The sequence below is a fragment of the Diadema antillarum genome, unplaced genomic scaffold, assembly GCF_040938485.1.
Source record: "Diadema antillarum isolate AM-2024a unplaced genomic scaffold, OU_Dant_1.0 seq00000217_RagTag, whole genome shotgun sequence".
Taxonomy (NCBI): domain Eukaryota; kingdom Metazoa; phylum Echinodermata; class Echinoidea; order Diadematoida; family Diadematidae; genus Diadema; species Diadema antillarum.
Genome location: NW_027271272.1, coordinates 76930 through 104185, shown reverse-complemented (window position 1 = coordinate 104185; position 27256 = coordinate 76930). Strand labels below are relative to the sequence as shown.

The 27256-nt window shown below is 42.8% G+C and overlaps 1 protein-coding gene across 5 annotated transcripts in view; it reads left to right on the top strand.

Annotated features, from left to right (window-relative positions):
- LOC139729101 (uncharacterized) overlaps window positions 1-27256 on the top strand; it is a 110979-nt gene that overhangs the window by 69255 nt on the left and 14468 nt on the right. For 2 of the 5 annotated variants that reach the window (XM_071640025.1, XM_071640026.1), the window contains 13 exons: window positions 365-946; window positions 2115-2822; window positions 3999-4727; window positions 5904-6611; window positions 7788-8516; window positions 9687-10394; window positions 11564-12292; window positions 14393-15688; window positions 17033-17923; window positions 19267-20220; window positions 21552-22442; window positions 23782-24735; window positions 26076-27113. In XM_071640025.1, the coding sequence (XP_071496126.1) occupies window positions 365-946; window positions 2115-2822; window positions 3999-4727; window positions 5904-6611; window positions 7788-8516; window positions 9687-10394; window positions 11564-12292; window positions 14393-15688; window positions 17033-17923; window positions 19267-20220; window positions 21552-22442; window positions 23782-24735; window positions 26076-27113 (10917 nt within the window). The remainder of the gene's footprint in view (window positions 1-364; window positions 947-2114; window positions 2823-3998; window positions 4728-5903; window positions 6612-7787; window positions 8517-9686; window positions 10395-11563; window positions 12293-14392; window positions 15689-17032; window positions 17924-19266; window positions 20221-21551; window positions 22443-23781; window positions 24736-26075; window positions 27114-27256) is intronic. The other 3 variants (XM_071640024.1, XM_071640028.1, XM_071640027.1) reach the window with 3 other exon arrangements.

The window sequence follows — 27256 nt, the reverse complement described above, 5'->3', positions numbered from 1 at the left end:
ATTATACCTATAGAAAAACAAAAGAAATAATAAAATACATGAATTCCAGCGAAAGTCAGAACCTAACGATAATGATTTTGCCAAAGTGACGTGCTTCATTTTAATCCAGTGCGTAGAAAAAGAGCGATAGAACGATATCTTTTTCACAAGAAATGAATATTGTCCGAAACGTTTTACTAATGAATGGTTAAATTCCCTTTCAACTCCGGAATGGTTGTCGTAAACTTAGTGATGCTCTTTGTTAGTCACGATCTTTGAGTGTCAGGCTTATTGCAGAAAGTTACAAAATAGAAATCTTTTCTACACAAGTAAAAGTATAAGAGAAGACTGATTTGAACGAATTCTATGTCTCTCCTGTACACAGAGTGCGTTGAACAATGGATCAAAGTGTGCGCCTGGTCAATTTGGTTTGATGGTGAGAGTGGAAGCCAAATAGCGAGCGACGCTGATGGAGAGACTGAATTGGTGTCAGATATTCAGCACTTCCCAGAATATCCTGACAACTGTGCTACCCCGGAGGATATAGAATGCCGCACAGTCGACACTGACGAATTTGCCAATGAAACTGACGATGGAGCAATATGCGATTTGAAAGGTCTGATATGTAAGAACCTACCGGGACTCCCCAGATGTCGTAACTACAAAATTCGCTTGCTTTGCTGTGTTTTGATACCGAAAGTCACATGTTCGACACGAGCACCTCCGGAAACAACTGCTGGACCACCAGGCACAACAGTTGCGCCTCCTGGTACAACTGGTGCACCACCGGCCACCACAAGTGGACCACCAGGGACGACGGTACGACCTCCAAGTACAACTGTAGCGCCGCCAGGCACAACAACCGGGCCTCCTGGTACAACTGCTGCACCACCAGGTACCACTTCTGGACCACCGAGTACCACAGCTGCTCCGCCACAAACAACAGGAGCACCGCCTTCAACAACCGGTGACCTTTTTCTTCTTTTCTTTTTACCAAAAGCAATACTACCCTTTCGCTAAAAATAACCTAATAATAAAATCGATTTCTTTCTTCTTCTGCTGCATGATGGTTTCACAATTATATTAGATATCATTTGAAAGAAAAGTAACACTTTAAAAGCGATTTTAGTGACCATTACCTCACGCATTGAAACATTTTTGTCAGTATATAAAAGAATGTGATACATACACATCAGCCGGGAATAGGATGTAGCAGGTAAAGACGGTAGGACATTAGGAACAGTTAAGAAAGGTTTATGTTTAGGATTAGGATTAGGACACTTTAATAACAGATTGTGCCTGTAATATCTAATAACTATATTTATTATGCTCATTGAAAAACACACATTAGACATTCGTAAAGTTTTTCCTGCACGTTGCGGATGGATATGAAAGATTCTCTCAACGTTTTGGAAAGGGTCATATGGATTTGATGAGACCTTTGTAAAACTTCTTTTGAAACGTTTTGGACTTTTGAAAGGTTTCATGGACGTCCGCAGAACATTCACAAAACGATTTGAATATTTTGAAAAGGTTTTCTGACGTCTTTATCGTCGAAAAAGTCTTCAGGAGGTTAATAAATGCCAGTGTCTTTTTAATGCACATCCATTTTAAACGTTTTTGATACTTCGAAATCCTTCCGTAAAAAAGTGGTTCTAAAAACAGTTTGACAAACGGATATATCATTCATTTTAGAATGTTCGAAGAACACTCAGAAAACGTCCAATTGTGAGTGGGGATGGTGATGGTGCTACACGAAAGTTATTCTGATATTATACCTATCGAAAAACAAAAGAAATAATAAAATCCATGAATTCCAGCGAGGGTCAGAACCTAACGTTAATGATTTTGCCAAAGTGACGTGCTTCATTTTAATCCAGTGCGTAGAAAGAGTGCGATAGAACGATATCTTTTTCACAAGAAATGAATATTGTCCGAAACGTTTTACTAATGAATGGTTAAATTCCCTTTCAACTCCGGAATGGTTGTCGTAAACTTAGTGATGCTCTTTGTTAGTCAGGATCTCTGTATGTCAGGCTTATTGCGGAAAGTTACAAAATAGAAATCTTTTCTTCACAAGTAAAAGTGAAAGAGAAGACTGATTTGAACGAATTCTATGTCTCTCCTGTACACAGAGTGCGTTGAACAATGGATCAAAGTGTGCGCCTGGTCAATTTGGTTTGATGGTGAGAGTGGAAGCCAAATAGCGAGCGACGCTGATGGAGAGACTGAATTGGTGTCAGATATTCAGCACTATCCAGATTATCCTGACAACTGTGCTACCCCAGAGGATATAGAATGCCGGACAGTCGACACTGACGAATTTGCCAATGAAACTGACGATGGAGCGTTGTGCGATTTGAAAGGTCTGATATGTAAGAACCTACCGGGACTCCCCAGATGTCGTAACTACAAAATTCGCTTGCTTTGCTGTGTTTTGATACCCAAAGTCACATGTTCGACACGATCACCTCCTGAAACAACTGCTGGACCACCAGGCACAACAGCTGCACCACCGGGCACCACAAGCGGACCACCAGGGACGACTGTAGGACCTCCAAGTACAACTGCAGCGCCGCCAGGTACAACTGTTGGGCCTCCTGGTACCACTGCTGCACCACCAGGCACTACAATTGGTCCGCCAGGCACAACAACTGGGCCTCCAGGAACAACTGCTGCACCACCAGGCACAACTGCTGGGCCTCCTGGAACAACAGCTGGACCACCAGGCACAACATCCGGGCCTCCTGGTACCACTGCTGCACCGCCAGGTACCACTTCTGGACCGCCGAGTACCACAGCTGCTCCGCCACAAACAACTGGAGCACCGCCTTCAACAACCGGTGACCTTTTACTTCTTTTTCTTTTTACCAAAAGCAATATTACCATTTCGCTAGAAATAAGCTAATAATAGATTTGATTTATTTTTTCTTCTGGTGCATGATGGTTTCATAGTTATATTAGATATCATTTGCAAGAATGGTAACGATTTAAAAACAATTTTAATGACCATTACCTCACGCACTGAAACATTTTTGTCATTATATAAAAGAATGTGATACATACATATCAGCCGGAAGGGATGTAGCAGGTAAAGACGGTATTACATTAGGAACAGGAAAAGAAAGGTTTATGTGAATAGGATTAGGATAAAGAAATATAATCCCAGATTGTGCCTGTAATATATAATAACTATACTTATCATGCCCAATGAAAAACACGCATTAGAATGTCGCAAAATATTTCCTGGACGTTGCGGACGGATATAAAAGGTTCTCTCAACCTTTGGAAAGGGTCACATGGCTTTTTTTAGACCTTTGTAAAACTTCTTTTGAAACGTTCTAGACTTTTAAAAGATTTTCTGAACGTCCACATAACATTTACAAAACGATTTGAAAATTCTGAAAAGGTTTTCTGACGTCTTTAACGTCGAAAAGGTTTTCAGGAGGTCCCTAGAAATGCCAGTTTCTTTTAAAATTTACATCCATTTTAAACGTTTTGATACTTCGAAACACTTCCGTAATAAAGTGGTTCTAAAAACAATTTGACAAACGTCCATATCATTCATGTTAGAATGTTCCAAGAACGCTCAGAAAACGTCTAATTGTGAGCGGAGATGTTGATGGCGCTACACGAAATTTAATCTGATATTATGCCTATCGAAAAACAGAAGAAATGATAAAATCCATGAATTCCTGCGAGAGTCAACATTTAACGTCAATGATTTTGCCAAAGGGACGTGCATCATTTCAGTCCAATGCGTAGAAATAGGGCGATAGAACAATTTTTTTTTTCACAAGAAATGAATATTGTCCGAAACGTTCTACTATTATTAAATGAACTGTTAAATTCCCTTTCAACTCTTGAATGGTTGTTGTAAACTTAGTGATGCTCTTTGTAAGTGAGCACCTGTGTGTGTGAGGCTTATTGCAAAAAGACTCGAAATAGAAATCTCCTGCTGCAGCAAAACTGACAGAGAAGACCGATTTGAACGAATTCTATGTCTCTCCTGTACACAGAGTGCGTTGAACAATGGATCAAAGTGTGCGCCTGGTCAATTTGGTTTGATGGTGAGAGTGGAAGCCAAATAGCGAGCGACGCTGATGGAGAGACTGAATTGGTGTCAGATATTCAGCACTTCCCAGAATATCCTGATAACTGTGCTACCCCAGAGGATATAGAATGCCGGACAGTTGACACTGACGAATTTGCCAATGAAACTGACGATGGAGCAATATGCGATTTGAAAGGTCTGATATGTAAGAACCTACCGGGACTTCCCAGATGTCGAAACTACAAAATTCGCTTGCTTTGCTGTGTTTTGATACCCAAAGTCACATGTTCGACACGAGCACCTCCTGAAACAACGGCTGGACCACCAGGCACAACAGCTGCACCACCGGGCACCACAAGTGGACCACCAGGGACGACTGTAGGACCTCCAAGTACAACTGCAGCGCCGCCAGGCACAACTGTTGGGCCTCCTGGTACCACTGCTGCACCACCAGGCACTACAATTGGACCGCCAGGCACAACAACTGGGCCTCCAGGAACAACTGCTGCACCACCAGGCACTACGAGTGGACCACCAGGCACAACTGCTGGGCCTCCTGGAACAACAGCTGGACCACCAAGCACAACAATCGGGCCTCCTGGAACCACTGCTGCACCACCAGGTACCACTTCTGGACCACCGAGTACCACAGCTGGTCCACCACAAACAACTGGAGCACCGCCTTCAACAACCGGTGAACTTTTTCTTCTTTTTCTTTTTACCAAAAGCAATACTACCATTTCATTAAAAATAACCTAATTATTAAATCGATTTCTTTCTTCTTCTGGTCCATAATGGTTTCACTATTATATTAGATAACATTTGCAAGAATAGTAACGATTTAAAAACAATTTCAATGACCATTACCTCACGTACTGAAACATTTAGTCAGTATATAAAAGAATGTGATACATACATATCACCCGGGTATAGCATGTAGCAGGTAAAAACGGTAGGACATTAGGAACAGGAAAAGAAAGGTTTATGTTTAGGATTAGGATTAGGACACTTTAATCCCAGATTGTGATGTAATATCTAATAACTATACTTATCATAACAAATAAAAAAACACGCAGTAGACATTCGCAAAATTTTTCCTGGACGTTCCGGACGGATATGAAAGATTCTCTCAACGTTTTGGAAAGGGTCATATGGATTTGATGAGACCTTTGGAACACTTCTTTTGAAACGTTCTAGACTTTTAAAAGGTTTCATGGACGTCCGCAGAACATTCACAAAACGATTTGCATATGCTGAAAAGGTTTTCTGACGTCTTTATCGTCGAAAAGGTTTTTAGGAGGTCCCTAGAAGTGCCAGTTTCTTTTCAAATTCACATCCATTTTAAACATTTTTGATACTTCAAAATCCTTCCGTAAAAAAGTGGTTCTAAAAACAGTTTGACAAACGGATATATCATTCATTTTAGAATGTTCCAAGAACGCTCAGAAAACGTCCAATTGTGAGTGGGGATGGTGATGGTGCTACATGAAAGTTATTCTGATATTATGCCTACCGAAAAACAAAAAAAAAAAATTAATAAAATCCATGAATTTCAGTGAGGGTCAAAACTTTACGTTAATGATTTTGCCAAAATGACGTGCATAATTTTCAATCCAGTGCGTAGGAATAGGGCGATAGAGCAATATCTTTTTCACAAGAAATGAATATTGTCCGAAACTTTCTTCTAATGAAAGATAAAATTCCCTTTCAACTCCGGAATGGTTGCTGTAAACTTAATGATGCTCTTTGTTAGTAAGGATCTTTGTTTGTCAGGCTTATTGCAAAAAGGCTCAAAATAGAAATCTCGTGCTCAAGTAAAACTGAAAGAGAAGACCGATTTGAACGAATTCTATGTCTCTCCTGTACACAGAGTGCGTTGAACAGTGGATCAAAGTGTGCGCCTGGTCAATTTGGTTTGATGGTGAGAGTGGAAGCCAAATAGCGAGCGACGCTGATGGAGAGACTGAATTGGTGTCAGATATTCAGCACTATCCAGATTATCCTGACAACTGTGCTACTCCAGAGGATATAGAATGCCGGACAGTCGACACCGACGAATTTGCCAATGAAACTGACGATGGAGCGTTGTGCGATTTGAAAGGTCTGATATGTAAGAACCTACCGGGACTCCCCAGATGTCGTAACTACAAAATTCGCTTGCTTTGCTGTGTTTTGATACCTAAAGTCACATGTTCGACACGATCACCTCCTGAAACAACTGCTGGACCACCAGGCACAACAGCTGCACCGCCGGGCACCACAAGCGGACCACCAGGGACGACTGTAGGACCTCCAAGTACAACTGCAGCGCCGCCAGGCACAACTGTTGGGCCTCCTGGTACCACTGCTGCACCACCAGGCACTACAATTGGTCCGCCAGGCACAACAACTGGGCCTCCAGGAACAACTGCTGCACCACCAGGCACAACTGCTGGGCCTCCTGGAACAACAGCTGGACCACCAGGCACAACATCCGGGCCTCCTGGTACCACTGCTGCACCGCCAGGTACCACTTCTGGACCGCCGAGTACCACAGCTGCTCCGCCACAAACAACTGGAGCACCGCCTTCAACAACCGGTGACCTTTTACTTCTTTTTCTTTTTACCAAAAGCAATATTACCATTTCGCTAGAAATAAGCTAATAATAGATTTGATTTATTTTTTCTTCTGGTGCATGATGGTTTCATAGTTATATTAGATATCATTTGCAAGAATGGTAACGATTTAAAAACAATTTTAATGACCATTACCTCACGCACTGAAACATTTTTGTCATTATATAAAAGAATGTGATACATACATATCAGCCGGAAGGGATGTAGCAGGTAAAGACGGTATTACATTAGGAACAGGAAAAGAAAGGTTTATGTGAATAGGATTAGGATAAAGAAATATAATCCCAGATTGTGCCTGTAATATATAATAACTATACTTATCATGCCCAATGAAAAACACGCATTAGAATGTCGCAAAATATTTCCTGGACGTTGCGGACGGATATAAAAGGTTCTCTCAACCTTTGGAAAGGGTCACATGGCTTTTTTTTTAGACCTTTGTAAAACTTCTTTTGAAACGTTCTAGACTTTTAAACGATTTTCTGAACGTCCACATAACATTAACAAAACGATTTGAAAATTCTGAAAAGGTTTTCTGACGTCTTTAACGTCGAAAAGGTTTTCAGGAGGTCCCTAGAAATGCCAGTTTCTTTTAAAATTTACATCCATTTTAAACGTTTTGATACTTCGAAACACTTCCGTAATAAAGTGGTTCTAAAAACAATTTGACAAACGTCCATATCATTCATGTTAGAATGTTCCAAGAACGCTCAGAAAACGTCCAATTGTGAGCGGAGATGGTGATGGCGCTACACGAAATTTAATCTGATATTATGCCTATCGAAGAACAGAAGAAATGATAAAATCCATGAATTCCTGCGAGAGTCAACATTTAACGTCAATGATTTTGCCAAAGGGACGTGCATCATTTCAGTCCAATGCGTAGAAATAGGGCGATAGAACATTTTTTTTTCACAAGAAATGAATATTGTCCGAAGCGTTCTACTATTATTAAATGAACTGTTAAATTCCCTTTCAACTCTTGAATGGTTGCTGTAAACTTAGTGATGCTCTTTGTAAGTGAGCACCTTTGTGTGTGAGGCTTATTGCAAAAAGACTCGAAATAGAAATCTCCTGCTCTAGTAAAACTGAAAGAGAAGACCGATTTGAACGAATTCTATGTCTCTCCTGTACACAGAGTGCGTTGAACAATGGATCAAAGTGTGCGCCTGGTCAATTTGGTTTGATGGTGAGAGTGGAAGCCAAATAGCGAGCGACGCTGATGGAGAGACTGAATTGGTGTCAGATATTCAGCACTTCCCAGAATATCCTGATAACTGTGCTACCCCAGAGGATATAGAATGCCGGACAGTTGACACTGACGAATTTGCCAATGAAACTGACGATGGAGCAATATGCGATTTGAAAGGTCTGATATGTAAGAACCTACCGGGACTTCCCAGATGTCGAAACTACAAAATTCGCTTGCTTTGCTGTGTTTTGATACCCAAAGTCACATGTTCGACACGAGCACCTCCTGAAACAACGGCTGGACCACCAGGCACAACAGCTGCACCGCCGGGCACCACAAGTGGACCACCAGGGACGACTGTAGGACCTCCAAGTACAACTGCAGCGCCGCCAGGCACAACTGTTGGGCCTCCTGGTACCACTGCTGCACCACCAGGCACTACAATTGGACCGCCAGGCACAACAACTGGGCCTCCAGGAACAACTGCTGCACCACCAGGCACTACGAGTGGACCACCAGGCACAACTGCTGGGCCTCCTGGAACAACAGCTGGACCACCAAGCACAACAATCGGGCCTCCTGGAACCACTGCTGCACCACCAGGTACCACTTCTGGACCACCGAGTACCACAGCTGGTCCACCACAAACAACTGAAGCACCGCCTTCAACAACCGGTGACCTTTTTCTTCTTTTTCTTTTTACCAAAAGCAATACTACCATTTCACTAAAAATAACCTAATTATTAAATCGATTTCTTTCTTCTTCTTGTCCATAATGGTTTCACAATTATATTAGATAACATTTGCAAGAATAGTAACGATTTAAAAACAATTTCAATGACCATTACCTCACGTACTGAAACATTTAGTCAGTATATAAAAGAATGTGATACATACATATCACCCGGGTATAGCATGTAGCAGGTAAAGACGGTAGGACATTAGGAACAGGAAAAGAAAGGTTTATGTTTAGGATTAGGATTAGGACACTTTAATCCCAGATTGTGATGTAATATCTAATAACTATACTTATCATAACAAATAAAAAAAACACGCAGTAGACATTCGCAAAATTTTTCCTGGACGTTCCGGACGGATATGAAAGATTCTCTCAACGTTTTGGAAAGGGTCATATGGATGTGATGAGACCTTTGGAACACTTCTTTTGAAACGTTCTAGACTTTTAAAAGGTTTCATGGACGTCCGCAGAACATTCACAAAACGATTTGCATATGCTGAAAAGGTTTTCTGACGTCTTTATCGTCGAAAAGGTTTTTAGGAGGTCCCTAGAAGTGCCAGTTTCTTTTCAAATTCACATCCATTTTAAACGTTTTTGATACTTCAAAATCCTTCCGTAAAAAAGTGGTTCTAAAAACAGTTTGACAAACGGATATATCATTCATTTTAGAATGTTCCAAGAACGCTCAGAAAACGTCCAATTGTGAGTGGGGATGGTGATGGTGCTACACGAAAGTTATTCTGATATTATGCCTACCGAAAAAAAAAAATTAATAAAATCCATGAATTTCAGTGAGGGTCAAAACTTTACGTTAATGATTTTGCCAAAATGACGTGCATAATTTTCAATCCAGTGCGTAGGAATAGGGTGATAGAACAATATCTTTTTCACAAGAAATGAATATTGTCCGAAACTTTCTTCTAATGAAAGATAAAATTCCCTTTCAACTCCGGAATGGTTGCTGTAAACTTAATGATGCTCTTTGTTAGTAAGGATCTTTGTGTGTCAGGCTTATTGCAAAAAGGCTCAAAATAGAAATCTCGTGCTCAAGTAAAACTGAAAGAGAAGACCGATTTGAACGAATTCTATGTCTCTCCTGTACACAGAGTGCGTTGAACAATGGATCAAAGTGTGCGCCTGGTCAATTTGGTTTGATGGTGAGAGTGGAAGCCAAATAGCGAGCGACGCTGATGGAGAGACTGAATTGGTGTCAGATATTCAGCACTATCCAGATTATCCTGACAACTGTGCTACTCCAGAGGATATAGAATGCCGGACAGTCGACACCGACGAATTTGCCAATGAAACTGACGATGGAGCGTTGTGCGATTTGAAAGGTCTGATATGTAAGAACCTACCGGGACTCCCCAGATGTCGTAACTACAAAATTCGCTTGCTTTGCTGTGTTTTGATACCCAAAGTCACATGTTCGACACGATCACCTCCTGAAACAACGGCTGGACCACCAGGCACAACAGCTGCACCGCCGGGCACCACAAGTGGACCACCAGGGACGACTGTAGGACCTCCAAGTACAACTGCAGCGCCGCCAGGCACAACTGTTGGGCCTCCTGGTACCACTGCTGCACCACCAGGCACTACAATTGGTCCGCCAGGCACAACAACTGGGCCTCCAGGAACAACTGCTGCACCACCAGGCACAACTGCTGGGCCTCCTGGAACAACAGCTGGACCACCAGGCACAACATCCGGGCCTCCTGGTACCACTGCTGCACCGCCAGGTACCACTTCTGGACCGCCGAGTACCACAGCTGCTCCGCCACAAACAACTGGAGCACCGCCTTCAACAACCGGTGACCTTTTACTTCTTTTTCTTTTTACCAAAAGCAATATTACCATTTCGCCAGAAATAAGCTAATAATAGATTTGATTTATTTTTTCTTCTGGTGCATGATGATTTCATAGTTATATTAGATATCATTTGCAAGAATGGTAACGATTTAAAAACAATTTTAATGACCATTACCTCACGCACTGAAACATTTTTGTCATTATATAAAAGAATGTGATACATACATATCAGCCGGAAGGGATGTAGCAGGTAAAGACGGTATTACATTAGGAACAGGAAAAGAAAGGTTTATGTGAATAGGATTAGGATAAAGAAATATAATCCCAGATTGTGCCTGTAATATCGAATAACTATACTTATCATGCCCAATGAAAAACACGCATTAGAATGTCGCAAAATATTTCCTGGACGTTGCGGACGGATATAAAAGGTTCTCTCAACCTTTGGAAAGGGTCACATGGCTTTTTTTAGACCTTTGTAAAACTTCTTTTGAAACGTTCTAGACTTTTAAAAGATTTTCTGAACGTCCACATAACATTTACAAAACGATTTGAAAATTCTGAAAAGGTTTTCTGACGTCTTTAACGTCGAAAAGGTTTTCAGTAGGTCCCTAGAAATGCCAGTTTCTTTTAAAATTTACATCCATTTTAAACGTTTTGATACTTCGAAACACTTCCGTAATAAAGTGGTTCTAAAAACAATTTGACAAACGTCCATATCATTCATGTTAGAATGTTCCAAGAACGCTCAGAAAACGTCCAATTGTGAGCGGAGATGGTGATGGCGCTACACGAAATTTAATCTGATATTATGCCTATCGAAGAACAGAAGAAATGATAAAATCCATGAATTCCTGCGAGAGTCAACATTTAACGTCAATGATTTTGCCAAAGGGACGTGCATCATTTCAGTCCAATGCGTAGAAATTGGGCGATAGAACAATTTTTTTTTTCACAAGAAATGAATATTGTCCGAAACGTTCTACTAATGAACTGTTAAATTCCCTTTCAACTCTGGAATGGTTGCTGTAAACTTAATGATGCTCTTTGTTAGTCAGGATCTTTGTGTGTCAGGCTTATTGCAGAAAGACTCAAAAGAGAAATCTCCTGCTCCAGTAAAACTGAAAGAGAAGACCGATTCGAACGAATTCTATGTCTCTCCTGTACACAGAGTGCGTTGAACAATGGATCAAAGTGTGCGCCTGGTCAATTTGGTTTGATGGTGAGAGTGGAAGCCAAATAGCGAGCGACGCTGATGGAGAGACTGAATTGGTGTCAGATATTCAGCACTATCCAGATTATCCTGACAACTGTGCTACCCCAGAGGATATAGAATGCCGGACAGTCGACACTGACGAATTTGCCAATGAAACTGACGATGGAGCGTTGTGCGATTTGAAAGGTCTGATATGTAAGAACCTACCGGGACTCCCCAGATGTCGTAACTACAAAATTCGCTTGCTTTGCTGTGTTTTGATACCCAAAGTCACATGTTCGACACGAGCACCTCCTGAAACAACCGCTGGACCACCAGGCACAACAGCTGCGCCTCCTGGTACAACTGCCGCGCCACCAGGCACAACTGCCGGGCCTCCTGGTACAACTTCTGCACCACCAGGCACTACAAGTGGACCACCCGGCACAACTGCTGCACCACCAGGCACTACAAGTGGACCACCAGGCACCACTGCTGCACCACCAGGCACTACAATTGGACCACCAGGAACAACTGCTGCACCACCAGGCACAACAGCTGGGCCTCCAGGAACAACTGCTGCACCACCAGGCACAACAGCTGGGCCTCCTGGTACAACTTCTGCACCACCAGGTACCACTTCTGGACCACCGAGTACCACACCTGCTCCGCCACAAACAACTGGAGCACCGCCTTCAACAACAGGTGACCTTTTTCTTCTTCTTTTTTTTTCAGTAAAACCAATACTACAATTCGGCTAAAAATAGCCTCGGTCGTGTTTTGTTTTATTTATTCATTCTTTCATTCCTTCTTTTCATTAATGTAAAATAATATACACGGATAACACACATGTCAAAACAACATTGGTATATTCCAATAACATTTTCGTGTACGCAGTCATGACAGAGAATTAAGCACATGAGAGATGTTGTTTTGCTTGAAGTGATGAAATCGGTATAGTAACCGAATAGTGGAGTGGTATACTTCTCATGTTCTTTGTTTAGTTATGAGTACTTGATCGATTTCTTTTATATAGTGTTGGTTTCCTACTTATACTAAATTCAATTCAATTCAAATCAATTCAATAGTCTATTTTATTATATTATATATATATATATATATATATATATATTATATATTAAATATCATTTGCTAAAATAGCAACAATTTAAGAATATCGGCCATCATTGTTAACTGGAAACGATGGTACAATTTTTCACGATATAACTCTTTATTTGGAAAGTGCCACTTTATCTACTAGTGAATGGACACTTTTGCTATGGTGACTGCTGTCAAATAAGCCATGCCCAGCAAGTACAATACATTGTTACAACTTTCAAAAAAAAAAGAAACACGGTTTCATTAGCTCAGCTACGTCTTCTTCTTTAAAATCCAAGTTATTTATGCTGTGTTCAATCTTTCAAACTTTGCTAAAAGAAAACACGTAAATACGTTATTGTTTAGTTATTTACAATATCAAAGTGTGTTATGAAGAGACATTTTCATACCTTTGTAAGCCTATATCTAAATAATCAATGTATTAATTAATTTAGTCCCCCCAAATGTTAGGGTGTTTATTATTGTTTCTTTCACGTCCATTTTAAATGTTTTTAATCCGTGGAAATCCTTTCGCAAAAGTCACTCCAAAAACGTTTTGACAAAACGGCCATATCATTCGGATGATGTTGGAATGTTCCAAGAACTCTCAGAAAATGCGCGATTGTGAGCATGGCTTATGCTGATAGTACACAAAAGTTATTCCGAAAATATGGATATCAAAAAGCAAAGGAAAATATGTGTCCCGCTACAACAAAAGGATCCGAAAGTCGGGGGAGGACAATTTTCGAAAGATGGCATGACATTATTCCCTTACTCTTCTACTTTAATTTCATATCTAGCACAACTCATAAAAGTGTTCGGTTGCGGGGATATCGATGATTTTGTGAGCGCATGTCAAGTGGTTGAGGTAAGCAGAGTTTCGAGAAAATCGCCTTCAAAGTTTACCTTCCGACGCTATCATGATCACGGGGAGGCGAGACAGTTTTCACCGCTTGACAATAGAAGGCATGCTCCTAGCGATCTCCGCGATGTTCATTCAAGCTAAGCGCCAGCGGTCCACGCACGACCAATCAGTAATCAGGATGCCACGCACTGACCAATAAGATCACTCCCTCGTTGCTAGGGTCGGAGTCTAGCTGCAGCGCTAAATCCAAATCTTCGGACACGTTTCTCTTACGTTGAAAGTCGGAAAATCATGGCTCAGAAAAACGGCGATTTCTTACCTTTCCTTTGACCATTAAGCTTCTAAATTTCGGCAGATGATAGACAAAATATTAGACTATAGAATTATGCCAAAAACAGAAATCCGATTGTTTTGACCAATTTTGATGATGCGACTTCATGCTCGATTTTCTCGGCTCAGCCGTCAGCGATTTTAGAATCATTTTGTTGTAGCGGGTCACAATATAATATCCATGAATTCCCGAGAGTTAAAACGTGACGTTAATGAATTTTGCTAAAGTGACTTGCATCATTTCCATCACTTGCGTGGTAGTAGGTAGACAGAACAATATCTTTTCATAAAAAAATGTATTTTGTCCGAAACGTTCCACTATATTTACAGTAAATGGTTAAATTCTCTTTCAACTCCGGAAGGGTTGTTGTAAACTTAGTGATGCTCTTTGTTAGTCAGGATCTGTGTGTGTCAGGCTTATTGCAGAAAGACTCAAAAAAGAAATCTCGTGCTCCAGTAAAACTGAAAGAGAAGACCGATTTGAACGAATTCTATGTCTCTCCTGTACACAGAGTGCGTTGAACAATGGATCAAAGTGTGCGCCTGGTCAATTTGGTTTGATGGTGAGAGTGGAAGCCAAATAGCGAGCGACGCTGATGGAGAGACTGAATTGGTGTCAGATATTCAGCACTATCCAGATTATCCTGACAACTGTGCTACCCCAGAGGATATAGAATGCCGGACAGTCGACACTGACGAATTTGCCAATGAAACTGACGATGGAGCGTTGTGCGATTTGAAAGGTCTGATATGTAAGAACCTACCGGGACTCCCCAGATGTCGTAACTACAAAATTCGCTTGCTTTGCTGTGTTTTGATACCCAAAGTCACATGTTCGACACGATCACCTCCTGAAACAACCGCTGGACCACCAGGCACAACAGCTGCACCTCCTGGTACAACTGCCGCGCCACCAGGCACAACAGCCGGGCCTCCTGGTACCACTGCCGCACCACCAGGCACTACAATTGGTCCGCCAGGCACCACAGCTGGACCTCCAGGAACAACTTCTGCACCACCAGGCACTACAAGTGGACCACCTGGCACAACTGCTGCACCACCAGGCACTACAGCCGGGCCTCCTGGAACAACTGCTGCTCCACCAGGCACTACAAGTGGACCACCAGGCACAACTGCTGCACCACCAGGTACAACAGCTGGGCCACCGGGCACAACTGCTGCACCACCAGGCACTACAAGTGGACCACCAGGTACAACCGCTGGGCCTCCTGGAACAACTGCTGCACCACCAGGCACAACAGCCGGGCCTCCTGGAACAACTGCTGCACCACCAGGCACAACAGCTGGGCCTCCTGGTACCACTGCCGCACCACCAGGCACTACAAGTGGTCCGCCAGGCACCACAGCTGGACCTCCAGGAACAACTTCTGCACCACCAGGCACTACAAGTGGACCATCCGGCACAACTGCTGCACCACCAGGCACTACAGCCGGGCCTCCTGGTACAACTGCTGCACCACCAGGCACTACAAGTGGACCACCAGGCACAACTGCTGCACCACCAGGCACTACAAGTGGACCACCAGGCACAACTGCTGCACCACCAGGCACTACAATTGGACCACCAGGAACAACTGCTGCACCACCAGGCACAACAGCTGGGCCTCCAGGAACAACTGCCGCACCACCAGGCACTACAAGTGGACCACCAGGCACAACTGCTGCACCACCAGGCACAACAGCTGGGCCTCCTGGTACAACATCTGCACCACCAGGTACCACTTCTGGACCACCGAGTACCACACCTTCTCCGCCACAAACAACTGGAGCACCGCCTTCAACAACAGGTGACCTTTTTCTTCTTCTTTTTTTTCAGTAAAACCAATACTACAATTCCTCTAAAAATAGCCTCGGTCGTGTTTTGTTTTCTTTATTCATTCTTTCATTCCTTCTTTCCATTAATTAAAAAAATATACACGGATAACACACATATCAAAACAACAATGGTACATTTCTATAACATTTTCGTGTACGCAGTCATGACAGAGAATTAAGCACATGAGAGGTGTTGTTTTGCTTGAAGTGATGAAATCGATATAGTAACCGAATAGTAGAGTGGTATACTTCTCATGTTCTTTGTTTAGTTATGAGTACTTGATCGATTTCTTTTATATAGTGTTGGTTTCCTACTTATACTAGATATCATTTGCGAAATGAGCAACAATTTAAGAATATCGGCCTTCATTGTTAACTGGAAATAATGGTACAAGTTTTCACAATAAACTCTTTTTTTTTTTGAAATTGCCACTTTATCTACTAGTGAATGGACACTTTTGCTATGGTGACTGCTGTCAAATAAGCCATGCCCAGCAAGTACAATACATTGTTACAACTTTTAAAAGAAAAAGAAACACGGTTTCATTAACTCAGTTACGTCTTCTTCTTTAAAATCCAAATTATTCATGCTGTGTTCAATCATTCAAACTTTGCTAAAAGAAAACACGTAAATACGTTTTTATTTAGTTATTTACAATATCAAAGTGTGATATAAAGAGACATTTTAATACTTTAGTAGGCCTATACCTGAATAAGGAATGTATTAATTAATTTAGTCCCCCAAAATGTTAGGGTGTTTATTATTGTTTCTTTCACGTCCATTTTAAATGTTTTTAATCCGTGGAAACCCTTTCGCAAAAAGTCACTCCAAAAACGTTTGACAAAACGGCCATATCATTCGGATGATGTTGGAATGTTCCAAGAACTCTCAGAAAATGTGCGATGCGATTGTGAGCGTGGCTTATGATGATGCAACACAAAAGTTATTCCGATAGTATGGCTATCGAAAAACAAAAGAAATGACAATCTCCATGAATTCCTGCGAGAGTCAAAACTTAACGTTAATGATTTTGTGAAAGTGACTTGCATCATTTCAATCTAGTGTGTAGAAATAGGGCGATAGAACAATATCTTTTTCACAAGAAATGTACATTGTCCGAAACATTCTACTAATGAACTGTTAAATTCCCTTTCAACTCCGGAATGGTTGCTGTAAACTTAGTGATGCTCTTTGTTAGTCAGGATCTTTGTGTGTCAGGCTTATTGCAGAAAGATACAACAGAGAAATCTCCTACACAAGTAAATTTACCAGAGAAGACTGATTTGAACAAATTCTATGTCTCTCCTGTATACAGAGTGCGTTGAACAATGGATCAAAGTGTGCGCCTGGTCAATTTGGTTTGATGGTGAGAGTGGAAGCCAAATAGCGAGCGACGCTGATGGAGAGACTGAATTGGTGTCAGATATTCAGCACTATCCAGATTATCCTGACAACTGTGCTACCCCAGAGGATATAGAATGCCGGACAGTCGACACTGACGAATTTGCCAATGAAACTGACGATGGAGCGTTGTGCGATTTGAAAGGTCTGATATGTAAGAACCTACCGGGACTCCCCAGATGTCGTAACTACAAAATTCGCTTGCTTTGCTGTGTTTTGATACCCAAAGTCACATGTTCGACACGATCACCTCCTGAAACAACTGCTGCTCCAACAACAGCTGGGCCACCAGGCACAACAGCTGCACCTCCTGGTACAACTGGCGCACCGCCGGGCACCACAAGTGGACCACCAGGGACGACAGCTGGACCACCTAGTACAACTGCCGCGCCGCCAGGCACAACTGCCGGGCCTCCTGGTACCACTGCTGCACCACCAGGCACTACAAGTGGACCACCAGGAACAACTGCTGGGCCTCCTGGAACGACTGCTGCTCCACCAGGCACTACAAGTGGACCACCAGGCACAACTGCTGCACCACCAGGCACAACAGCTGGGCCTCCAGGAACAACTGCTGCACCACCAGGCACTACAAGTGGACCACCAGGTACAACTGCTGGGCCTCCTGGTACAACTGCTGCACCACCAGGTACAACAACCGGGCCTCCTGGAACAACTGCTGCACCACCAGGCACAACAGCTGGGCCTCCTGGTACAACGTCTGCACCACCAGGTACCACTTCTGGACCACCGAGTACCACACCTGCTCCGCCACAAACAACTGGAGCACCCCCTTCAACAACAGGTGACCTTTTTCTTCCTTTTTTCCCCAGTAAAACCAATACTACAATTCCGCTACAAATAGCTTTGGTCATGTTATGTTTTATTTATTCATTCTTTCATTCCTTCTTTACACTAATTTAAAAGAAATATACAGGGATAACACACACGTCAAAACAACAATGGTACATTTCTATAACATTTTCGTGTACGCAGTTATGACAGAGAAGTAAACACATGAGACATGTTGTTTTGCTGGATTTGATGGAATCGGCATAGTAACAAAATAGTGGAGTGGTATACTTCTCATGTTCTTTGTTTAGTTATGGGTACTTGATCGATTTCTTTCTTTTTATAGTGTTGGTTTTCTACTTACCGGTATACTAGATATCATTTGCTAAAATAGCAACAATTTAGAAACACCGGCCTTCATTGTTATCTGCAAACGATGGTACAATTTTTCACGATATAACTCTTTATTTGGAAAGTGCCACTTTACCTACTAGTGAACGGACACTTTTGCTATGGTGACTGCTGTCAAATACGCCATGCCCAGCAAGTACAATACATTGTCACAAATTAAAAAAAACAACAACATGAAATCATTAGCTCAGCTACGTCTTCTTCTTTAAAATCCAAAGTATTCATGCTGTTTTCAATCTTTCTAACTTTGCTAAACGAAAACACGTAATTGCTATATTGTTCAGTTATTTACAATATCTAAAGTGTGTTGTGAAGAGCCATTTTCATACCCTAGTAGGCCTATACCTAAATAAGGAACATATTATTTAATTTAGTCCCCCAAAATGTCAGGGTGTTTATTGTTTCTTTCACGTCCATTTTAAATGTTTTTTAATGTGTGGAATCCCTTTCGCAAAAAATCACTCCAAAAACGTTTTGACAAAACGGCCATATAATTCGGATGATGTTGGAATGTTCCAAGAACTCTCAGAAAATGTGCGATTGTGAGCATGGCTTATGATGATGCTACACAAAAGTTATTCCGACAATATGTCTATCGAAAAGCAAAAGAAAATATAATATGCATGAATTCCCGGGAGTTAAAACGTGACGTTAATGAATTTTGCTAAAGTGACTTGCATCATTTCCATCACTTCCTTGGAAGTAGGTAGACAGAACAATATCTTTTCACAAAAAATGTACATTGTCCAAAACGTTCTACTAATGAACTGTTAAATTCCCTTTCAACTCCGGAATAGTTCCTGTAAACCAAGTGATGCCATTTTTTAGTCAGGATCTTTGTGTGTCAGGCTTATTGCAGAAAGATACAACAGAGAAATCTCCTGCTCAACTAAAACTATCAGAGAAGACTGATTTCAACGAATTCTATGTCTCTCTTGTACACAGAGTGCGTTGAACAATGGATCAAAGTGTGCGCCTGGTCAATTTGGTTTGATGGTGAGAGTGGAAGCCAAATAGCGAGCGACGCTGATGGAGAGACTGAATTGGTGTCAGATATTCAGCACTATCCAGATTATCCTGACAACTGTGCTACCCCAGAGGATATAGAATGCCGGACAGTCGACACTGACGAATTTGCCAATGAAACTGACGATGGAGCGTTGTGCGATTTGAAAGGTCTGATATGTAAGAACCTACCGGGACTCCCCAGATGTCGTAACTACAAAATTCGCTTGCTTTGCTGTGTTTTGATACCCAAAGTCACATGTTCGACACGATCACCTCCTGAAACAACTGCTGCTCCAACAACAGCTGGGCCACCAGGCACAACAGCTGCACCTCCTGGTACAACTGGTGCACCGCCGGGCACCACAAGTGGACCACCAGGGACGACAGCTGGACCACCTAGTACAACTGCCGCGCCGCCAGGCACAACTGCCGGGCCTCCTGGTACCACTGCTGCACCACCAGGCACTACAATTGGTCCGCCAGGCACAACAGCTGGACCTCCAGGAACAACTGCTGCACCACCAGGCGCTACAAGTGGACCCCCAGGCACAACTGCTGGGCCTCCTGGAACGACTGCTGCTCCACCAGGCACTACAAGTGGACCACCAGGCACAACTGCTGCACCACCAGGCACAACAGCTGGGCCTCCAGGAACAACTGCTGCACCACCAGGCACTACAAGTGGACCACCAGGTACAACTGCTGGGCCTCCTGGAACAACTGCTGCACCACCAGGCACAACAACCGGGCCTCCTGGAACAACTGCTGCACCACCAGGCACAACAGCTGGGCCTCCTGGTACAACGTCTGCACCACCAGGTACCACTTCTGGACCACCGAGTACCACACCTGCTCCGCCACAAACAACTGGAGCACCGCCTTCAACAACAGGTGACCTTTTTCTTCCTTTTTTTCCCCAGTAAAACCAATACTACAATTCCGCTACAAATAGCTTTGGTCATGTTATGTTTTATTTATTCATTCTTTCACTCCTTCTTTACATTAATTAAAAAAAGATACACTGATAACACACATGTCAAAACAACAATGGTACATTTCTATAACATTTTCGTGTACGCAGTCATGACAGAGAAATAAACACATGAGACATGTTGTTTTGCTGGATTTGATGAAATCGGTATAGTAACAGAATAGAGGAGTGGTGTACTTCTCATGTTCTTTGTTTAGTTATGAGTGCTTGATCGATTTCTTTCTTTTTATAGTGTTTGTTTCGTACTTATACTAGATATCATTTGCTAAAATAGCAACAATTGAGAAACACCGGCCTTCATTGTTATCTGCAAGTGATGGTAGAATTTTTCACGATATAACTCTTTATTTGGAAAGTGCCACTGTACCTGCTAGTGAACGCTATGGTGACTGCTGTCAAATAAGCCATGCCCAGCAAGTACAATATATTGCTACAACTTAAAAAAAAAGAAAAACACGGTTTCATGAGCTCAGCTACGTCTTCTTCTTTAAAATCGAAAGTATTCATGCTGTGTTCATTCTTTCAAACTTTGCTAAACGAAAACACGCAATTGCGTTATTGTTTAGTTATTTACAATATCAAAGTGTGTTATGAAGAGACATTTTCATACCCCAGTAGGCCTATACCTAAATAAGGAACATGTTATTCAATTTAGTCCCTCAAAATGTTAGGGTGTTTGTTATTCTTTCTTTCACGTCCATTTTAAATGTTGTTAATGCGTGGAAACCCTTTCGCAAAATGTCACTCCAAAAACGTTTTGACAAAACGGCCATATCATTCGGATGATGTTGGAATGTTCCAAGAACTCTCAGAAAATGTGCGATTGTGAGCATGGCTTATGATGATGCTACACAAAACTTATTCCGACAATATGGTTGTCGAAAATCGAAAGAAAAGATAATAATAATTATGAATTCCAGGGAGTTAAAACTTGACGTTACCGAATTTTGCTAAAGTGGCTTCCATCATTTCCATCACTTCCTTGGAAGTAGGTAGACAGAACAATATCTTTTCACAAAAAATGTACATTGTCCAAAACGTTCTACTAATGAACTGTTAAATTCCCTTTCAACTCCGGAATGGTTGCTGTAAACTTAGTGATGCTCTTTGGTAGTCAGGATCTTTGTGTGTCAGGCTTATTGCAGAAAGATACAACAGAGAAATCTCCTGCTCAACTAAAACTATCAGAGAAGACTGATTTGAACAAATTCTATGTCTCTCTTGTACACAGAGTGCGTTGAACAATGGATCAAAGTGTGCGCCTGGTCAATTTGGTTTGATGGTGAGAGTGGAAGCCAAATAGCGAGCGACGCTGATGGAGAGACTGAATTGGTGTCAGATATTCAGCACTATCCAGATTATCCTGACAACTGTGCTACCCCAGAGGATATAGAATGCCGGACAGTCGACACTGACGAATTTGCCAATGAAACTGACGATGGAGCGTTGTGCGATTTGAAAGGTCTGATATGTAAGAACCTACCGGGACTCCCCAGATGTCGTAACTACAAAATTCGCTTGCTTTGCTGTGTTTTGATACCCAAAGTCACATGTTCGACACGATCACCTCCTGAAACAACTGCTGCTCCAACAACAGCTGGGCCACCAGGCACAACAGCTGCACCTCCTGGTACAACTGGTGCACCGCCGGGCACCACAAGTGGACCACCAGGGACGACAGCTGGACCACCTAGTACAACTGCCGCGCCGCCAGGCACAACTGCCGGGCCTCCTGGTACCACTGCTGCACCACCAGGCACTACAAGTGGACCCCCAGGCACAACTGCTGGGCCTCCTGGAACGACTGCTGCTCCACCAGGCACTACAAGTGGACCACCAGGCACAACTGCTGCACCACCAGGCACAACAGCTGGGCCTCCAGGAACAACTGCTGCACCACCAGGCACTACAAGTGGACCACCAGGTACAACTGCTGGGCCTCCAGGAACAACTGCTGCACCACCAGGCACAACAACCGGGCCTCCTGGAACAACTGCTGCACCACCAGGCACAACAGCTGGGCCTCCTGGTACAACGTCTGCACCACCAGGTACCACTTCTGGACCACCGAGTACCACACCTGCTCCGCCTCAAACAACTGGAGCACCGCCTTCAACAACAGGTGACCTTTTTCTTCCTTTTTTTCCCCAGTAAAACCAATACTACAATTCCGCTACAAATAGCTTTGGTCATGTTATGTTTTATTTATTCATTCTTTCACTCCTTCTTTACATTAATTAAAAAAAGATACACTGATAACACACATGTCAAAACAACAATGGTACATTTCTATAACATTTTCGTGTACGCAGTCATGACAGAGAAATAAACACATGAGACATGTTGTTTTGCTGGATTTGATGAAATCGGTATAGTAACAGAATAGTGGAGTGGTGTACTTCTCATGTTCTTTGTTTAGTTATGAGTGCTTGATCGATTTCTTTCTTTTTATAGTGTTGGTTTCGTACTTATACTAGATATCATTTGGTAAAATAGCAACAATTTAGAAACACCGGCCTTCATTGTTATCTGCAAGTGATGGTACAATTTTTCACGATATAACTCTTTATTTGGAAAGTGCCACTGTACCTGCTAGTGAACGGACACTTTTGCTATGGTGACTGCTGTCAAATAAGCCATGCCCAGCAAGTACAATACATTGCTACAACTTAAAAAAAGAAGAAAAACACGGTTTCATTAGCTCAGCTACGTCTTCTTCTTTAAAATCGAAAGTATTCATGCTGTGTTCATTCTTTCAAACTTTGCTAAACGAAAACACGCAATTGCGTTATTGTTTAGTTATTTACAATATCAAAGTGTGTTATGAAGAGACATTTTCATACCCCAGTAGGCCTATACCTAAATAAGGAACATGTTATTCAATTTATTCCCCCAAAATGTTAGGGTGTTTGTTATTCTTTCTTTCACGTCCATTTTAAATGTTGTTAATGCGTGGAAACCCTTTCGCAAAATGTCACTCCAAAAACGTTTTGACAAAACGGCCATATCATTCGGATGATGTTGGAATGTTCCAAGAACTCTCAGAAAATGTGCGATTGTGAGCATGGCTTATGATGATGCTACACAAAACTTATTCCGACAATATGGCTATCGAAAATCGAAAGAAAAGATAATATCCATGAATTCCAGGGAGTTAAAACTTGACGTTACCGAATTTTGCTAAAGTGGCTTCCATCATTTCCATCACTTCCTTGGAAGTAGGTAGACAGAACAATATCTTTTAACAAAAAATGTACATTGTCCAAAACGTTCTACTAATGAACTGTTAAATTCCCTTTCAACTCCGGAATGGTTGCTGTAAAGTTAGTGATGCTCTTTGGTAGTCAGGATCTTTGTGTGTCAGGCTTATTGCAGAAAGATACAACAGAGAAATCTCCTGCTCAACTAAAACTATCAGAGAAGACTGATTTGAACACATTCTATGTCTCTCTTGTACACAGAGTGCGTTGAACAATGGATCAAAGTGTGCGCCTGGTCAATTTGGTTTGATGGTGAGAGTGGAAGCCAAATAACGAGCGACGCTGATGGAGAGACTGAATTGGTGTCAGATATTCAGCACTATCCAGATTATCCTGACAACTGTGCTACCCCAGAGGATATAGAATGCCGGACAGTCGACACTGACGAATTTGCCAATGAAACTGACGATGGAGCGTTGTGCGATTTGAAAGGTCTGATATGTAAGAACCTACCGGGACTCCCCAGATGTCGTAACTACAAAATTCGCTTGCTTTGCTGTGTTTTGATACCCAAAGTCACATGTTCGACACGATCACCTCCTGAAACAACTGCTGCTCCAACAACAGCTGGGCCACCAGGCACAACAGCTGCACCTCCTGGTACAACTGGCGCACCGCCGGGCACCACAAGTGGACCACCAGGGACGACAGCTGGACCACCTAGTACAACTGCCGCGCCGCCAGGCACAACTGCCGGGCCTCCTGGTACCACTGCTGCACCACCAGGCACTACAATTGGTCCGCCAGGCACAACAGCTGGACCTCCAGGAACAACTGCTGCACCACCAGGCACTACAAGTGGACCCCCAGGCACAACTGCTGGGCCTCCTGGAACGACTGCTGCTCCACCAGGCACTACAAGTGGACCACCAGGCACAACTGCTGCACCACCAGGCACAACAACTGGGCCTCCAGGAACAACTGCTGCACCACCAGGCACTACAAGTGGACCACCAGGTACAACTGCTGGGCCTCCAGGAACAACTGCTGCACCACCAGGCACAACAACCGGGCCTCCTGGAACAACTGCTGCACCACCAGGCACAACAGCTGGGCCTCCTGGTACAACGTCTGCACCACCAGGTACCACTTCTGGACCACCGAGTACCACACCTGCTCCGCCACAAACAACTGGAGCACCGCCTTCAACAACAGGTGACCTTTTTCTTCCTTTTTTTCCCCAGTAAAACCAATACTACAATTCCGCTACAAATAGCTTTGGTCATGTTATGTTTTATTTATTCATTCTTTCACTCCTTCTTTACATTAATTAAAAAAAGATACACTGATAACACACATGTCAAAACAACAATGGTACATTTCTATAACATTTTCGTGTACGCAGTCATGACAGAGAAATAAACACATGAGACATGTTGTTTTGCTGGATTTGATGAAATCGGTATAGTAACAGAATAGTGGAGTGGTGTACTTCTCATGTTCTTTGTTTAGTTATGAGTGCTTGATCGATTTCTTTCGTTTTATAGTGTTGGTTTCGTACTTATACTAGATATCATTTGCTAAAATAGCAACAATTTAGAAACACCGGCCTTCATTGTTATCTGCAAGTGATGGTACAATTTTTCACGATATAACTCTTTATTTGGAAAGTGCCACTGTACCTGCTAGTGAACGGACACTTTTGCTATGGTGACTGCTGTCAAATAAGCCATGCCCAGCAAGTACAATACATTGCTACAACTTTAAAAAAGAAAGAAAAACACGGTTTCATTAGCTCAGCTACGTCTTCTTCTTTAAAATCCAAAGTATTCATGCTGTGTTCATTCTTTCAAACTTTGCTAAACGAAAACACGCAATTGCGTTATTGTTTAGTTATTTACAATATCAAAGTGTGTTATGAAGAGACATTTTCATACCCCAGTAGGCCTATACCTAAATAAGGAACATGTTATTCAATTTAGTCCCCCAAAATGTTAGGGTGTTTGTTATTCTTTCTTTCACGTCCATTTTAAATGTTGTTGATGCGTGGAAACCCTTTCGCAAAATGTCACTCCAAAAACGTTTTGACAAAACGGCCATATCATTCGGATGATGTTGGAATGTTCCAAGAACTCTCAGAAAATGTGCGATTGTGAGCATGGCTTATGATGATGCTACACAAAACTTATTCCGACAATATGGCTATCGAAAATCGAAAGAAAAGATAATATCCATGAATTCCAGGGAGTTAAAACTTGACGTTACCGAATTTTGCTAAAGTGGCTTCCATCATTTCCATCACTTCCTTGGAAGTAGGTAGACAGAACAATATTTTTTCACAAAAAATGTACATTGTCCAAAATGTTCTACTAATGAACTGTTAAATTCCCTTTCAACTCCGGAATGGTTGCTGTAAACTTAGTGATGCTCTTTGGTAGTCAGGATCTTTGTGTGTCAGGCTTATTGCAGAAAGATACAACAGAGAAATCTCCTGCTCAACTAAAACTATCAGAGAAGACTGATTTGAACACATTCTATGTCTCTCTTGTACACAGAGTGCGTTGAACAATGGATCAAAGTGTGCGCCTGGTCAATTTGGTTTGATGGTGAGAGTGGAAGCCAAATAGCGAGCGACGCTGATGGAGAGACTGAATTGGTGTCAGATATTCAGCACTATCCAGATTATCCTGACAACTGTGCTACCCCAGAGGACATAGAATGCCGGACAGTCGACACTGACGAATTTGCCAATGAAACTGACGATGGAGCGTTGTGCGATTTGAAAGGTCTGATATGTAAGAACCTACCGGGACTCCCCAGATGTCGTAACTACAAAATTCGCTTGCTTTGCTGTGTTTTGATACCCAAAGTCACATGTTCGACACGATCACCTCCTGAAACAACTGCTGCTCCAACAACAGCTGGGCCACCAGGCACAACAGCTGCACCTCCTGGTACAACTGGCGCACCGCCGGGCACCACAAGTGGACCACCAGGGACGACAGCTGGACCACCTAGTACAACTGCCGCGCCGCCAGGCACAACTGCCGGGCCTCCTGGTACCACTGTTGCACCACCAGGCACTACAAGTGGACCACCAGGCACAACTGCTGGGCCTCCTGGAACGACTGCTGCTCCACCAGGCACTACAAGTGGACCACCAGGAACAACTGCTGCACCACCAGGCACAACAGCTGGGCCTCCAGGAACAACTGCTGCACCACCAGGCACTACAAGTGGACCCCCAGGCACAACTGCTGGGCCTCCTGGAACGACTGCTGCTCCACCAGGCACTACAAGTGGACCACCAGGAACAACTGCTGCACCACCAGGCACAACAGCTGGGCCTCCAGGAACAACTGCTGCACCACCAGGCACTACAAGTGGACCACCAGGTACAACTGCCAGGCCTCCTGGAACAACTGCTGCACCACCAGGCACAACAACCGGGCCTCCTGGAACAACTGCTGCACCACCAGGCACAACAGCTGGGCCTCCTGGTACAACGTCTGCACCACCAGGTACCACTTCTGGACCACCGAGTACCACACCTGCTCCGCCACAAACAACTGGAGCACCGCCTTCAACAACAGGTGACCTTTTTCTTCCTTTTTTCCCCAGTAAAAACAATACTACAATTCCGCTACAAATAGCTTTGGTCATGTTATGTTTTATTTATTCATTCTTTCACTCCTTCTTTACATTAATTTAAAAAAAATACACTGATAACACACAT